At 38.5% G+C, this 14,812-nt stretch overlaps 2 protein-coding genes across 2 annotated transcripts; one reads left to right on the top strand and one right to left on the bottom strand.

Moving 5' to 3' along the window:
- Positions 1 to 395: 395 nt before the first annotated feature.
- Positions 396 to 2,900, bottom strand: exosc6 (exosome component 6). Its single transcript, XM_086074012.1, has 2 exons — positions 2,518 to 2,900; positions 396 to 1,632 (listed from the first exon to the last, which is right to left on the bottom strand). Exons 1-2 carry the CDS (start codon positions 2,793 to 2,795, stop codon positions 1,086 to 1,088), a joined length of 825 nt encoding a protein of 274 aa, XP_085930138.1. The 5' UTR covers positions 2,796 to 2,900; the 3' UTR covers positions 396 to 1,085.
- A 1,943-nt stretch (positions 2,901 to 4,843) lies between these two features.
- LOC147176398 (induced myeloid leukemia cell differentiation protein Mcl-1 homolog) lies at positions 4,844 to 6,773 on the top strand. Its single transcript, XM_086074015.1, has 3 exons — positions 4,844 to 5,297; positions 6,296 to 6,537; positions 6,612 to 6,773. The coding sequence occupies exons 1-3, from the start codon at positions 4,892 to 4,894 to the stop codon at positions 6,726 to 6,728; spliced, it is 765 nt and encodes a 254-aa protein (XP_085930141.1). The 5' UTR covers positions 4,844 to 4,891; the 3' UTR covers positions 6,729 to 6,773.
- The last annotated feature ends 8,039 nt before the right edge of the window (positions 6,774 to 14,812 follow it).

Raw genomic sequence — 14,812 nt, 5'->3', positions numbered from 1 at the left:
TTTGTTCATAACCAAAACCCTGAGCTTGCCTCGAGAAACATTTATGACTTAATTAGGGCTGTGTGATATGGCAAAAAAATACAATAAAAATTAATTATTCTGTTTATTATTATTTTAATTGAAGTAATAAACCCTACATACATTTATTAAAGGTTACATTTATTCCAAAATAAATCCTGGGCAAAATGTTCAGAAAACAATAATGTATTCTGATTTTAAATCAGTTTTAACGTGAACTTAATCACAGCTTGTGCAAAAACTAATAATAGCTATTCATAATTTGTGCATAGTAACTATTGTAAACATATTTTGTAAACACCCATCCAGCATTCTGCCACTCATTAAAACTCATAACGTTTGGAAATGTAACAGAAACAAAGAACAGGTTTCACTAATACAGACGAGGACATAAGTGTATTTATTAATATGCACATTGATTTCAAGATTTTGATCATTTTCAAAGATTACATTTTTAAAATGACAAATGAATTTGATTCATTGCCCAGCCCTAACTTAAATTTATAGTTCCAAATAAATCGAACGTTAGCAGTAACAGGTAGGTCAGGTTTTTTTTTATTCTGGTGACAGAAACATTGCTGTTCATATGGTGAAGTATCTTGAGGGAGGCGTTAAAAACGTGATCTTATGCACTCAGTTCTCATTGCTATACGTTGCCCATGGTTTGTTAGATAATACTGGATCAGTTCAAGCAAGGTCACACAGTTCAGAGCATGTGGTACCCTTTGAGATTAAAGTAGTTCCATCTGCAATGTCCTATGTTTTCCACTCAAGACAAAAGCAGCAAAGCTGGTCCCAATGTGAATGAAACATGAGAAGAATTCAGTTATGACAAGATGGCAGGGCGGACATGTTTCACAGACACATGCAAAATGTTCACGTATAAAAATACAATATACAGTACATAATAACAATCACTTGTTTTATCAAATAACTTGTGGACACTTTAAGTCAATAATAGAAAGAACTCCGTTTCATTTTACTATTACATCTTCATGATGACTGATTTTGATGAGGACCCCAAAGGCATTTTATAGTGACACTGACCCAGTAAACTACTAACTCCATCAGCTCTCTGATGGTGGGGGGGCCGCCCGTCGCACTGCCTTGGCCAGAGCTTGCTGGATGACTGGATATATCTTATAGCACCCCTCAATGCAGGTGCGCACCCCAGCAGAGAGTGTCTCTTCAGTCATTTCTCCATCGGACTGCAGCCCAGAAACCTGGTTCAAGCTAGGGAGGAACGCCAGAGTCAGTCTTCCCTGATTGTCACCACTGGGCGAGCCGCTTCCGTTTTCCTCTGCGTACGTTGGGTCGACCACGTAAGAGGCCCCATCCTGGCGGATGGCGCAGCCGAGCACTAGGTCGTACATTTCGATTCCCGCATCAGCTAGCGCGAGGGATGCGCAGGTGATGGCATGCGCTAGAACTGAGCCGCTGTTTTCAAGAACCATCACGTTGACCTCTATCTGAGAGCGGGGGTATTTATGGAGGCACAGGGCAGGCTGCAAACTTTCGTGAAGCATCAAGGAGAAGTCCTTGTCCTGACTCCCTTGAATCCAGGAACCTCTCTCGGGGCAAGAGAATGGAGCAAACCGCATGTCTGTTGTCAACCTGGTTACACAAAGAACAACAATTTTGTTGAGGGCTCTATAATTTAAATAGTAACAAAAATCCTACAATTAAAATCAATGTCAATATGTTTCTGTATAACATACAGATATAAAGTAGCATAAAAATGCATTGTTGCTGACCCACACAATACTAAATAGGGACATCCAAATGTTATGAGGAGTGTATATTTCTCCAACCAACCCATTTCAATACTATATATGCTGCTTGTCCCACATAGAGAAAACCATGCACACACGGAGAGGACATTCAATGAGCTGAAACTGGGACCCGGAAATCAGAACTGTGAGTCAAGACATCCCAAACACTATTCTAAATTGCTAACTGTGTATAATTTTGTCCCAAAAAAAAAATCAACAAAACAATCAAGTTTGAACTAATAAAGTTAAAATTTAACTTTTTCCCAGATGCATCGAATTATGAGGAAAACTATCAAATTTGACATAATTTTGGTTACTGCTGAAGATCTCAAAGTGGGGCCTAATGTCACACATGTATTTTAAACATAACCTTCCAAAATAAATGGCAGCACCCAAAAACCAAAATGCAAGGACCAAAGCATAAAACTATGGTTCCAATTAAAGACAAATACAGAAAAATTTAATACAAATACACTTAAGTGAGCTGACATTAAGTCCATCTTAAGAAGTTTTTTTTAACCTCGCAAGGCAGATTGATAATTGTGATGAACTCGAGGGAGTAGAATGATAAATAATCATTCTACGGAGTTTGTGAACTCACAAATACCGCGAGAATTCAGCTTGCTGGCAAGGTTGTTGTTGTTTTTCCCCACCACATATAATTCATGAGCGACAGATCATAATTAAATAACAAATAGCTTAGAAAAAGAAAATAAAAAAAGATTACCTTCCACACTTCATATCAGTCTCATCTTTACGCTCCGTTTCTCTGGGACCATAAACGCAGCACATCAACTTGGTGTCTCCAGCCTCCATGTACGCGGAGCCCTTAGCCTGGCTCACTAGCCCGCACCTGACAAAAACAGGCCGGACGTCCACCTGGTCCCGCTGTCGGCCGCCTGCTCGGGGACCGTGCGAGGAGAAGACCGCCGCCGGCTTACATGCAAACAAAGACGGACTTTGGGAGACCTCTGGACCGCGTACTCGTCTGGTGTCAACAGGCATGGTGATACGGCTTTCACGGTAGAGAAGCAACTATGAGGAGGCACGGTACCACCGGAGGCACTTGAGGCAGAATGTGAATAGGTCCGGTACATAACAACGTCCTACCTGAAACACAGACGATCGACATGCAGTTCCGTCAAATTAATTTCATGTTGAAACTTTGAAAAACCGACACAAATTCGTATATTCGTTTTCCTTATTTTTTTTTTTAATGTTATACTGTTATTTATTGTACTTTATACAGTTTTTGCAATTAGTGTTGTATCATCGCAGCTTGTTTAAACACGCAAAGTGCAGCACATCTTGTAAATAGTTGTAACTTGTTGCTCGGAATAACTGGGCGTTAGTTGTGGCCAATAGCAGCTCTTGAATATTCGTATTCGCAAGCCATTATAACACTGTAAACTTAAGGAACCCAACATTTTGGTAACCTTTGACTGATGGGCACTTCTTTCTCCCTGTTCCGTTCTTGACTGTAGTGTAGTCACACACTCAAATCAGTCCCTCAAACAACATTAACTCACTTGTGACCAAATTCGGTAAATTGCCCAATAAATGTGCTTCTTTGTAAGTGAAGACTGTAAATTGTCCTTTGATGATAAACTACTGTCATTGGCATATGCAAATTTTGCTGTGCGCACGCCCGCTCATGAATGGTGGGCTGGTTTCTCGCTCGTTCTTGGTTGGCTGCTTCCTCGATTCACGGAGTTAAGCTACTACCAGTGGCATATGCACATTTTGCTGTGCGAATGCCCGCTCCTGATTGGTGGGTTGGTTTCACGCTCATTCCTGGTTGGCTGCGTCCTCGAGCGTCAGTTTTGAATGTTATGTTTACTAACAGCAACAAACTTCAAGTTTTTCCATGCGAGAAACATTCGCGAAAAGTGGGAAGTCCAACTTTTACGACCCCCAACCAGCAAAAGTGCGCAGAAAACGAGATCATGACAAAAAGGATTGCTGGCTTCACTAACTGGCTTCAATCAGACGTCACTCGACAATGGCGACCCTCATGAAGACATAAACCGAAAATGGCAAAACAATTTACAAAATTATCAACACATAACTTTTTATTTATAATTACACTAATTTAGTTATTGAAAATTCCTAACATCCGGGCATTTGAGATATTTCCGCAATGCAACACAATGCAAATGCTTCCTTTACACAGTGAAAACAAGACATATTGTATTGCTTTTGTCTGTGACTAGCATACAAACCAGGCAGATTGTATTAGTCAAAACGACATTTCATCACATTTTGAAATCAAAATAATCCTCCCAAATCAAATTACAAAGATCCAAAGTCCAATGCTTTTTCGATGAGCGGAGAGTTTCCTTTTGCCGATTTGTACTAATGCAAATGCTTTGAAGTTGTATCCCTTTATACAAATAAAGTAAATTATGAAGGAAGGTGTGCTGGAGGTAAAAACGTGTTGTGATGATTCACCAGAACGACAACAACAACAACAAAATCAGAATCAGTCATTTTTGTTGCAATGTTTACATTCACCTGGATCACTTTGATGTCCACTCGGAATTTCGACAATCTTGAGTGGTTCAGGATTAGTCACACCTCCCTCGAATGCAGCATAACTTTCTGGCCCCTCGCAGCTGAAGCCAGAGGGCAGCCATTTTACGCTGCCACTATTATATATTTTTTCCATTGAAAACATTCACAGTTATACATCTCAGTATCGTGAACCGTGACTTTCAGAGTTTTTTAGGTTTATATTTCGCACCATTATTTTTTTCCTGATGGGCTTTGCTTTGTTGACAACATGATACAGACGAATCTTCCGAGTAGCACTAGAAGATATACCTTAAGCTATTAGAAAAAAAGTATAATACCATTGTTACCCTTGAAATGTGCATAGACACTTCGCTCACTTATTGATACAATCGTACACCCCACACTGTGGCATTTTCGCCATAGAGAAAGAAAATAAAACAATGCGATTTGGCGTGCTTGCTGAGTGGCAACTTAAGATGGCCGACGTGCGGATAAAATACGCATGCGCATAACTTTCCTTGCTTGCAGGAGGCGTAGACATAAAGGCAGAACGTTCACATCTTTGCTGTTACCTAGCGACACTCGACATGGACGGGATGCCGGAGACTAGACGCTTGATGCCGCGAAACACCAACATAGGACTCATGGACGCTTTAACATTGCCTCAAAATGCATATGTGGAAGGTGTCGTGCCACCGCAGCGGCAGCTGGTCGTCTACTTAAACGCTACGGCTGGTTCCCACTGCACACCGAAGTCCGGACCCGGTGAGCCATGGGAGGTGAAAGGTCTCCCTGATAGCAGCGACATCGAAAACTCGCCGCCGCCGCTCCAGACCCTCGCCGACCTGGACACCAACACAAGGCGACTCATCGGCCGCTTCCTCAGTGACTTTACCGGGCTGTCCAAGCCTGCTTGGAACCAAAGCAAAGCCCTGTCTACGATGAAAAGGGTCGTGACGATGCTGGTGGACAAGCACAGGTTCCGATACAATGGTAAGCCTATATGATTTTATATACTGTTCTTTGGATTCACTTTTTAATAGCCTCTTTAACGTGTTGCTCTTTGATGTACTGTACATCAAGAAATTTATATGAACCGTTTAACCGTTAGGCTGCCATGTTGTTGTTATTGATCTATGGTCACTTTTTTCAATATAAAGGTGCATCTAAAAAAAAAAAGACTATTGTTATGTTACTGCACAAGTTCAGATAAATTGGTAAGTGTATGCTTGTATGCAAGTACTGTTCTTTGGATTGACTTTTTAAGTTGCCTACTAGTTTAACTTGCTCTGTGATGTTTTAATAACGTCTTGCTCTTTGATGTTCTTTGAACGCTGCCATTTTGTTACTTTGCTTTTTTTTAATCTAAAGGTGCATCTAAAAAAAAAAAGAAAAGAATATTGTTATTTTACTACATACAGCTTTTGTTTGTTTGCACAATCACAGACAGTAATCAAAAAATAAATTTTCAGGTAGGGCAAAATCCTGCCTTTTCTCTTATTTAGCATATTGTGCAATCCTCCTTCAGCGAGCAGAGGGACTACTGCCCTTATCAAAATCAGATATGTTTCAGTCATTTGCTCCATAATTAAGCCGTTAAACGCCTGTCTTGAAAACCAAGTAAAATGTCATGGAATTGCTCTACTACCCAAAATGTAATATTGTAATCTGGTACAAGACATAAAAGTGGTAAATATTTTTAAGTGTAGTCTCTGGTTAAACTCAGAATAATGAGTTTGAAAAAGTTGTTTTCAAAAGCTTCAATGGGCTGAAAGTGGTCATCATGATAGAGGTAAACGGTGCAATCTTAGTAAACGGTATAACTATTGATGCATTTATATATGAGCAGGAGTTTGAAATTAAAGACAATCACACAAAAATCCCACTGTTAAGTCATAGCCCAGAGGGTTTTATATGTACCGGGGGTAATCAATCAATAAAATATGTAGCTAAATGAGCATGTTTTCTTAGAGTTTCCATTTGTCTTGAAGGCATCATCAACAAACTACCATTGGACCGAAGAGGACACGACATGACCTTCATCAGCGAGGTGGCCAAGATTCAATTTGCGGACGGGGCCACCAACTGGTGTCGCATCGCCAGCCTGGTGGCTTTCGCCGCTGTGGTGTCTCAGGAGAAGCAGCAGGCGAGCTGCGTGGAGCTGGTGGCCCATGAGGTCTCTACCTACCTGCTGTCACACCAACGCACCTGGCTGGTGCAGCACAATGCTTGGGTGAGCAACATGCCAAATGTATCCTCTGTGATTTCTGCACTCTCCAACTTATCATCCTTGTTTTTCCTCATCAGGACGGATTTGTAGAATTCTTCAAAGAAGATGACCTGGAGTCTACAGTGTGGAATGTCCTCTTAGCCTTTGTTGGTTTGGCCAGTGGCACTGCAGCGCTTCTCTGTTTGTTTATGTGAACACCATGGACTGTTTAAAAAAAAAAGGGGGGGGGGGGAAGAAAGAATATATATACAAAAATAATTTGTTCTGGTGAAAATCATAACTCTGCATATTCTAGTCAGGATATATTTTTTTAATTATTACTTTTATTTACTATTGAAATGACAGTTTCCTTTTGCTGTATTTTTATTAAAATATTCTTATTGTAAAAATAAACAAAACCAATATTTTTGTAAAGGTAAATAAACAAATTAATTTTAAGTATCTTTCTTTGTGTTGTAAATTATTACGGTGTTTGTGTTCATCTCTGCAGCATGTTGTTTGACCCCATAAAAAATATCACTGCTGACTTAGAGGCGCCGGAACCAGACAGGCATGTGCCTACTTTTTGGCATGCCTTTTATGTGTTTCTTTGTTCCTCATGTGTGTTTTCACACCCCTTATTATTGGTTGGTGCCTACATGAGCATAGCAACATGTAGCAACTAACAACCCTTTAAAGTAGGGATGCACCGAAATGAAAATATTTGTCCAAAACCGAAAATGAAATATTATTGGCCGAAAACCGAAACACCGGAAAAATAATTATGCCAATTTTTACTATCATTGCATATATTATAATAAATTTAAATTAGAATATTATAAAATATTTATTAAGCACTGATATTTTAACCAAGCACAATATAAATTGAAATGTGCCCACACCGCAGACATGTTGGCCAAAGGTACATTAAACACCAAATGAGGGTTGAGCATTTTCTGGCGGTGCGATTGCACACAGGACAAGCTGTGGCGCACTTAAAATCGGCACATTCACAGATTCACGAACGTTTAAAAATAAATACATTTGTTCGCACCAGCTAATCGGCTTCGGAAAGTGTTTCCGTGTTTAAAATTGTTGATAGCAATAGGGCTAGCATTAGCTAAAGTATTTAGCACGGCCACCGGGATGCCAGTGAAAAAGTGGAAGCGTTCGAGGGGCTCCTATAAAAAAAAATAAAAAGGGAAGGCACTGCAGGAGAAAGTGGCTCACCTGTACTGCAATACACGGCAGTTTTTGTCTTTTTTCGACCCGCTTAAATGTTGTACACCAAGCGACGCCCCTCTCCCGTGTGCGCAATGACCACGGGAGCTGCTGCGACCGACCGGTGCAAACTCACACGGTAAAAAGTCAGCGAGAAGAAAAGACGGACACTCACCCCCGCCTTCGCTGTTAAATTCAAACAGACGCTTGCTTGCAGCGTTTGTTGTTGTTGCTTGCGTCACCACAACATCCTATTTCGGCCATATTTTTTCTGCTTTAATTTTATTTCGGCCAAATGCCAAAAATTGCAATTTTCAGCCGAAATTTTTCAGTGGCCGAATATTCGGTACATCACAACTTTAAATTGATGTGTATTTAATTTCTTTCCCATCATCCTTCCTTATTTCTTATCAATGTAACCAACGAACATTAAAGCTACTGAATGCAAAAAAAACAAAAATAAAATGTTTAAAATGTTTTTAACATGTCAAAGCTAAAAACTTAAGCAAAGCTGCAGTGCTGGTACAGATGAGTTAAAATAATTTTAAGCCTTTGCTTCTATTAAGCAGCTTGTACTTGATTTGTCAGCGAAGTTTGTAGTGGGGTGGGTATTTGTGTTGACTTAATTGTATCAGTAGGTTACTTTTACTGAACACCATTTTGACTGTTGTTGTGGTGTGACATCTTTTTTCCCAAGTAGTTAATTATTTGCGCATATGCAATTACAATTTGCTCACAGAGTATGCACAAATTGAAGTACAAACATGTTGACGAATCACAGATTTGTGCCTCAAACGTGCCTACGCACGATTTAAGCACAAATTTGTGTGTACGCACCGTTAGTGAATGAAGACCAATGTACGTTATCTTGAGTAGTTAGCTTTTACTACCATTGTTAATAGTGATCCAGATCTTTCTATGCATCATTTTGAGAAGTTTATCACCCTGTTTCAGCACCACATGAAGCCTCGCCTGAGTGGAGAGAAACATGGAAAACAGGCTGGGTAGGGACTCTCGAAGACCAAACTTGAGCACCCCTGGCCTACAGTATTCTTAAAAAAAAGAGGTAAAGTGCTTCATACCCCTCTAACTTTAAAAGTAAACATGAAACAAAGAGACTAGTACCTTGTTTATTTAACCAAATAGATTATATTTGTCCTCGGACGCAATGCAAAACAGCACAGAAACTACTGAAACTAGAATCAGTGTCATGGTAATTATAAACCTTTAAACAATGTATTTGCACATTAAGTGGTTGCAACATATGCAGACTGCACATACAACAATACTCACTGCATATATTCTTTTCCCTTTGTTTAAAAAAAAAAAAGCACCGTTATTGCAAGTTATTTTCAGATGAGTTTTTGTCTGTTTCGCCATCAAATCTACATGTATTATGTAAGTATAATACTGGCTCCCATTGGGTCAGACTGAGCAGAACAAATCAGTTTTTAGAGGAAATGCTATTTTAGAATTAGGTTGTGTTTTCATGAGTAAGCTGACAACAGTTTATTATTGTATTTAAACTTTGTTAAGCTGCATTTAGATTTACATGCTACATTTACATTGAGTTTACTGACTGATCTTTTAGATGCCATTTTGTGGCATCGTTCAATAAAGCTGGTTAACAAATATTTTTGAGGTGCACTTTATGTTCTCAGTAAAGGATATTAAAGGTAATCAACTTTAATAATCTGAATTAAAGTAATGTATAAAGTACACAACAATCTACTCTGCCACAGTACTCAGAAGCTGTTTGAAATTAGAGAGAGTCCTTATAACATAAGGGGTACAAGTATCTACAAAAAAATCAAAACAAGAACAAATATTAAGCAAAGGTTTGTTTCTGTAAAAGGTGTTAATTTGTGGAATAATTTTGGAACTGACCTGAAAAGATGTCAGTCACTTGCTGAATTTAAAAAACTGTTCAAAAGCAAAGTTAATTTTTAGTTTTACTTACGGCAGAGCATGAGCTGTTAAAATTGTATATATGCTGTAATTTCTTTAGATGTATTGGTTTGAGTGTAATGAAAATTGTATATGTGAGTATGAGGATATGATTTATAAATGTATTATGGTGTATGCCTATGAATTTCATGTACATGTGTCGCTGGCAAATGTGCGTATGTTAAAGTGCATGTGTATATATGACTAGGTTTATGCATTTTCTTTTGTTGAAATACATTAACCTTATTATTGTATCAACATAAAACGAAGAAAGGGTAGGACTAGATAATTGTTTTACTTCCTCCTACCCCTTTTGAACATATAAACTCTTCTCTTTCCTCCTATTCTTGTTTTTCTTTTTTCTTCAACTTATATTTTATACTTGTAATGTGTTTTGTGTTTTCTTCATGTTTATATGTTCAATACAAAACCCATAAACAAACAAAAAAAGATAATAAACAGTGAGGGATGCATGTGTATGGTATTGGGTGTGGACTAGGGTACTGCAACACACTGAGAGCAATGTGTCAAATATTTTGCTTACCTCAATCAGTTACATGAGGGAATCCAGTCTTGTTACTATGCAGTATACTTGTACACCACTGCAAAATATTTCATAAAGCTCTTGGGTTACAGATTGTGCAGTAAACCGTACCTAATGTCTGTGTGTGTGTGGTGGTGGGGGGGGGGGGGGGGGGTGTGAAACAGGCGTTTCTATTGACATTTCCAGCACAAGTGGGATGCAATTTTCATTCAGTATGATCTAGCTTATGAGTTGCCGGGTGTAACAGGCTGAAAAAGGTGTTGGTTTTTAATCTAGGAATTGCACAATCCATTTCTGGTCCGTAACCAAAGACAAAAATATGAGTGGGAGATATTGGTTGTTGTTTTTCTTCTTTTTTTGGCCTGACCTTCCCAAACAAGGTCAAAAAGTGAATATTCAACAGTGAAAGTCATTGGTTTCATTGAATCTTTTCTCAAACCACGCCTCCAATTGTTGCAAAACACTTAGCTGTAGTGTTCTCTTCCACAAACAAGCGGGGCCACGTCAAGTGTGAGACTAATTCTGAAGTATTTACAGTAAATCAGGAATTTAGATTGTTACAGAAATGCACCACGGAATGAAATTCACATGAAATGAACTACAGTAAATCCGCTGCCAATTAGCAATTCAACTCAACTCAACTTTATTTGTAAAGCACTTTAAAACAAGCATTGCTGTATGCAAAGTGCTGTACATGGAACAGAAATCAGTCATGCATAATTAATATAATAAGATAATTAAAACAAGAACAACAAAACAAACGTAGTAAGTATACAAGTAAATACAATTTATATCAATAAATTAATAACAAGAAGTAGGTAAGTGAATAAATAAATAACAGAGACACCACAAAGCAATGAAACAATGCTCAGTCTCATGGTGAGCTAAGAGACAAAGAAGTAAAGATGTGTTTTAAGACATGTTTTAAAAGTAGACAGAGAGGGAGATTGCCTAATACTTTGCGGAAGGTCGTTCCAAAGGGAGGATCCCCCCTAAGCCTCTGCTTCCTCCTCGCTACCTCCAGTTTTGTCTGGTTTGCTGACCTGAGGCACCGGGCAAATGTGTAGGGGTGCAGGAGCTCAGTGACGTAAGGTGGGGCAAGACCATTTAGAGGTTTAAAAACAAATAAAACAATCTTAAAATGTACTCCAAATTGCAAGGGCAGCCAGTGAAGAGAGATCAGGATAGGGGTTATGTAAGGCATGGATTACCGTTTCTAAGTGCTGCTAAGATAGGAGAGTCTTTACCTTAGCCAGCTGCCTAAAATGAAAAACGCTGGATTTGACAGCAGCACCAATTTGCCGGTCACCATTTATGAAATTAACTGCTTGTGAATTTTCTGTAAAACATAACGGTGTTGATTAAAAAACACACATCTATTTGCGTCCTATCCACTTTTCCATTTTCTGTAATGCCCAAGCAAAGGTAGCATGTTACACGCTACATAAAGCAATGCTAAATGAGTGCAAAATACAAAGGAATCTGAAAATGATGTGTCCTAGCAATTAAATGATGACCCGAAAATTTAAAGTAAAAGCACAATGCAGTAGTTTTGACACATTCCAGAATAAATATTGAGAAACTCTTACGAGAAGAGTTGGGACAAGCCCAGTGATCACAGACATCGATATTACGATATAAGTCAAAGTAAGCGCCCATGAGCACTGATGATTTAGAATGCTTACTACACAGAAAATTCTGTAGAGTAAATTTGACTCTAAACTGAGTCTATTTGGTCCCACTCTAAATAGAGTAAAATTTACACTTGGAAGAAAGTAAAATACATTTTTTTTTTTTAACTCAAGGGTTGAGGAACAAACCCACAACTTCAGGTTGGGATGCAGCCAATTTACTCCCTGAGCCACTTAGTTGCTGCTATAAAAGCAAACAGTAAGAGCAGCATAGGTCAGGTGGTAGAGTGGCACTCTTCCAAGCTGAAGGTTGTGAGTCCATTCCTCAACCCTTGTCTAACTTTTTTTATTTTACTTTCTTCCAAGTGTAAATTTTACTCTATTTAGAGTGGGACCAAATAGACTCAGTTTAGAGTAAAATTTACTCTACAGAATTTTCTGTGTAAATATCTATACACAGCAAAATCACCAGTGTTAGATTAACACTGAGGGTGTTAAATCTAACACTAGAAAAGTGTTTATATGTGCCCACACCAACAAGTGTAAATTTTACACTTTTCAGAGTGTTACTTTTTTTCCACACGTAACCAGTGTTTCACAAACACTGTGTAGTGTTTAAAATCGACACTGTGAAACACTGAGTCCATCACGCTGCGAAACTGCTGGGTGCATGGTGAACTGCTCAAGGTGAGGTATAGAAAAGTTCACATCACGATTGTCAGAGAAGGAATTTAACAGCTGGTCAGCTGGTACCAGCTAACAGATCAACATAAGGTTCATTAAGTGCTCAACGCAAAATAAAAAAAAATGTGTTTGGGAAATAGCCATCTACCCCAATTCATTCATCTGTCAGATGAGTTTGAAAAAACGTTTTGGGAACATAGTTTGGCATATAGACAATTACTATATAAATATTTTTAGGGAGCTATATATTACAACCCCCGCCACCCCGAAAATAGGGAAGGTTCACTGTATAGTGAGCCTGATAATGATTGCAGGGGAAGAGTGACTAATGGCTTGCAGATGATACAAACACCACAAAACATTGTGTCAGTAACTCTCATCAATATAGCACAGAAGTGCGAAATCTGCACTACACTGACAGCCAGTTGAGTTATGGACCGGCTGCCTGAGTTCATCACTTGTGATGTGTCATCCTGCTGCGTTTTTATATGCACTTCTCAAATGACAAATTTGCTCAAATTATTTGGTTGTAATTATCATCATTATGCCAGTATTGAACTTTAAACTATACAGTACAAAAATATAGTTTTAAAATATTGACGTTATAAGATTTATACAAGCATGTTTGAATAAAAGTATAGCACCAAACACAAGTTAGATGTTTATTTTTAGAAAAGCAGCACAAAAAGATTTAGGGCATTTCACTGAGCTATTTTTACAACAGAACCTACGGGCTACTCTGGTGGTCCTTGGTGGCTACCAGATGCATCATGTTGGTGATCTCTCCTGTATGCACTACATATGCGCCGCTACATAAAGCAATGCTAAATGAGTGCAAAATACAAAGGAATCTGAAAATGATGTGTCTTAGCAATTAAATGATGACCCGAAAATTTAAAGTAAAAGCACAATGCAGTAGTTTTGACACATTCCAGAATAAATATTGAGAAACTCTTACGAGAAGAGTTGGGACAAGCCCAGTGATCACAGACATCGATATTACGATATAAGTCAAAGTAAGCGCCCATGAGCACTGATGATTTAGAATGCTTACTACACAGAAAATTCTGTAGAGTAAATTTTACTCTAAACTGAGTCTATTTGGTCCCACTCTAAATAGAGTAAAATTTACACTTGGAAGAAAGTAAAATAAAATAAAAAAAATTTAAACTCAAGGGTTGAGGAACAAACCCACAACTTCAGGTTGGGATGCAGCCAATTTACTCCCTGAGCCACGTAGTTGCTGCTATAAAAGCAAACAGTAAGAGCAGCATAGGTCAGGTGGTAGAGTGGCACTCATCCAAGCTGAAGGTTGTGAGTCCATTCCTCAACCCTTGTCTAACTTTTTTTATTTTACTTTCTTCCAAGTGTAAATTTTACTCTATTTAGAGTGGGACCAAATAGACTCAGTTTAGAGTAAAATTTACTCTACAGAATTTTCTGTGTAAATATCTATACACAGCAAAATCACCAGTGTTAGATTAACACTGCGGGTGTTAAATCTAACACTAGAAAAGTGTTTATATGTGCCCACACCAACAAGTGTAAATTTTACACTTTTCAGAGTGTTACTTTTTTTCCACACGTAACCAGTGTTTCACAAACACTGTGTAGTGTTTAAAATCGACACTGTGAAACACTGAGTAGTGTTGAAAGTGCTCTACACTTGTGTCAGTGTTAAAAATATAACTCAAACTACGCTTTAATCTGGTAAACATTGCTTCGTTTTTTATAGCGTTTTTCCTCCTTACAATGCCCTCAAAAGCGCTTTACATTGTGACTACTGATGACACGGCATCAGGAGCAACTGGGGGTTTAGTATCTTACTTCAACATAGTCACACTGGCCTGGGATCAAACCCACGCCCTCGGGGTGGCAAGACGACCAATCTACCACTGAGCAACACCGTCCTGACAACAGCACTTGGATGTATCGCTATTGAAATGTCGACAGTGCTATGGAAAAATGTTATGTTTCTCAAGGTAGTGCTATTCAGGTTACACCCAACATCCACCCCAACACTCCAGGAAATTTACTCTGACAGTGTAACTTTTTATCCTAACAGTGTTAAAATAACACTGCTTACTGCGAATTTGATTGAGCACTGGAAATTTAACACATTTGCTGTGTACTAATAATTCGGAACCAATACCTAGTACCGATACAACTAATACTTTTGATACATAAACTCAAAAAACAACGACAGATAATTTAAAATAAAAACCTATATATTCCAATATGGTATTTTCCTTAAAATTGCATGAAATTATTG

Source organism: Leptonotus elevatus, chromosome 4 (assembly GCF_054856555.1).
Source record: "Leptonotus elevatus isolate MCC_2025b chromosome 4, RoL_Lele_1.0, whole genome shotgun sequence".
Classification (NCBI taxonomy): domain Eukaryota; kingdom Metazoa; phylum Chordata; class Actinopteri; order Syngnathiformes; family Syngnathidae; genus Leptonotus; species Leptonotus elevatus.
This window is presented reverse-complemented; position numbering and strand designations above follow the sequence as displayed.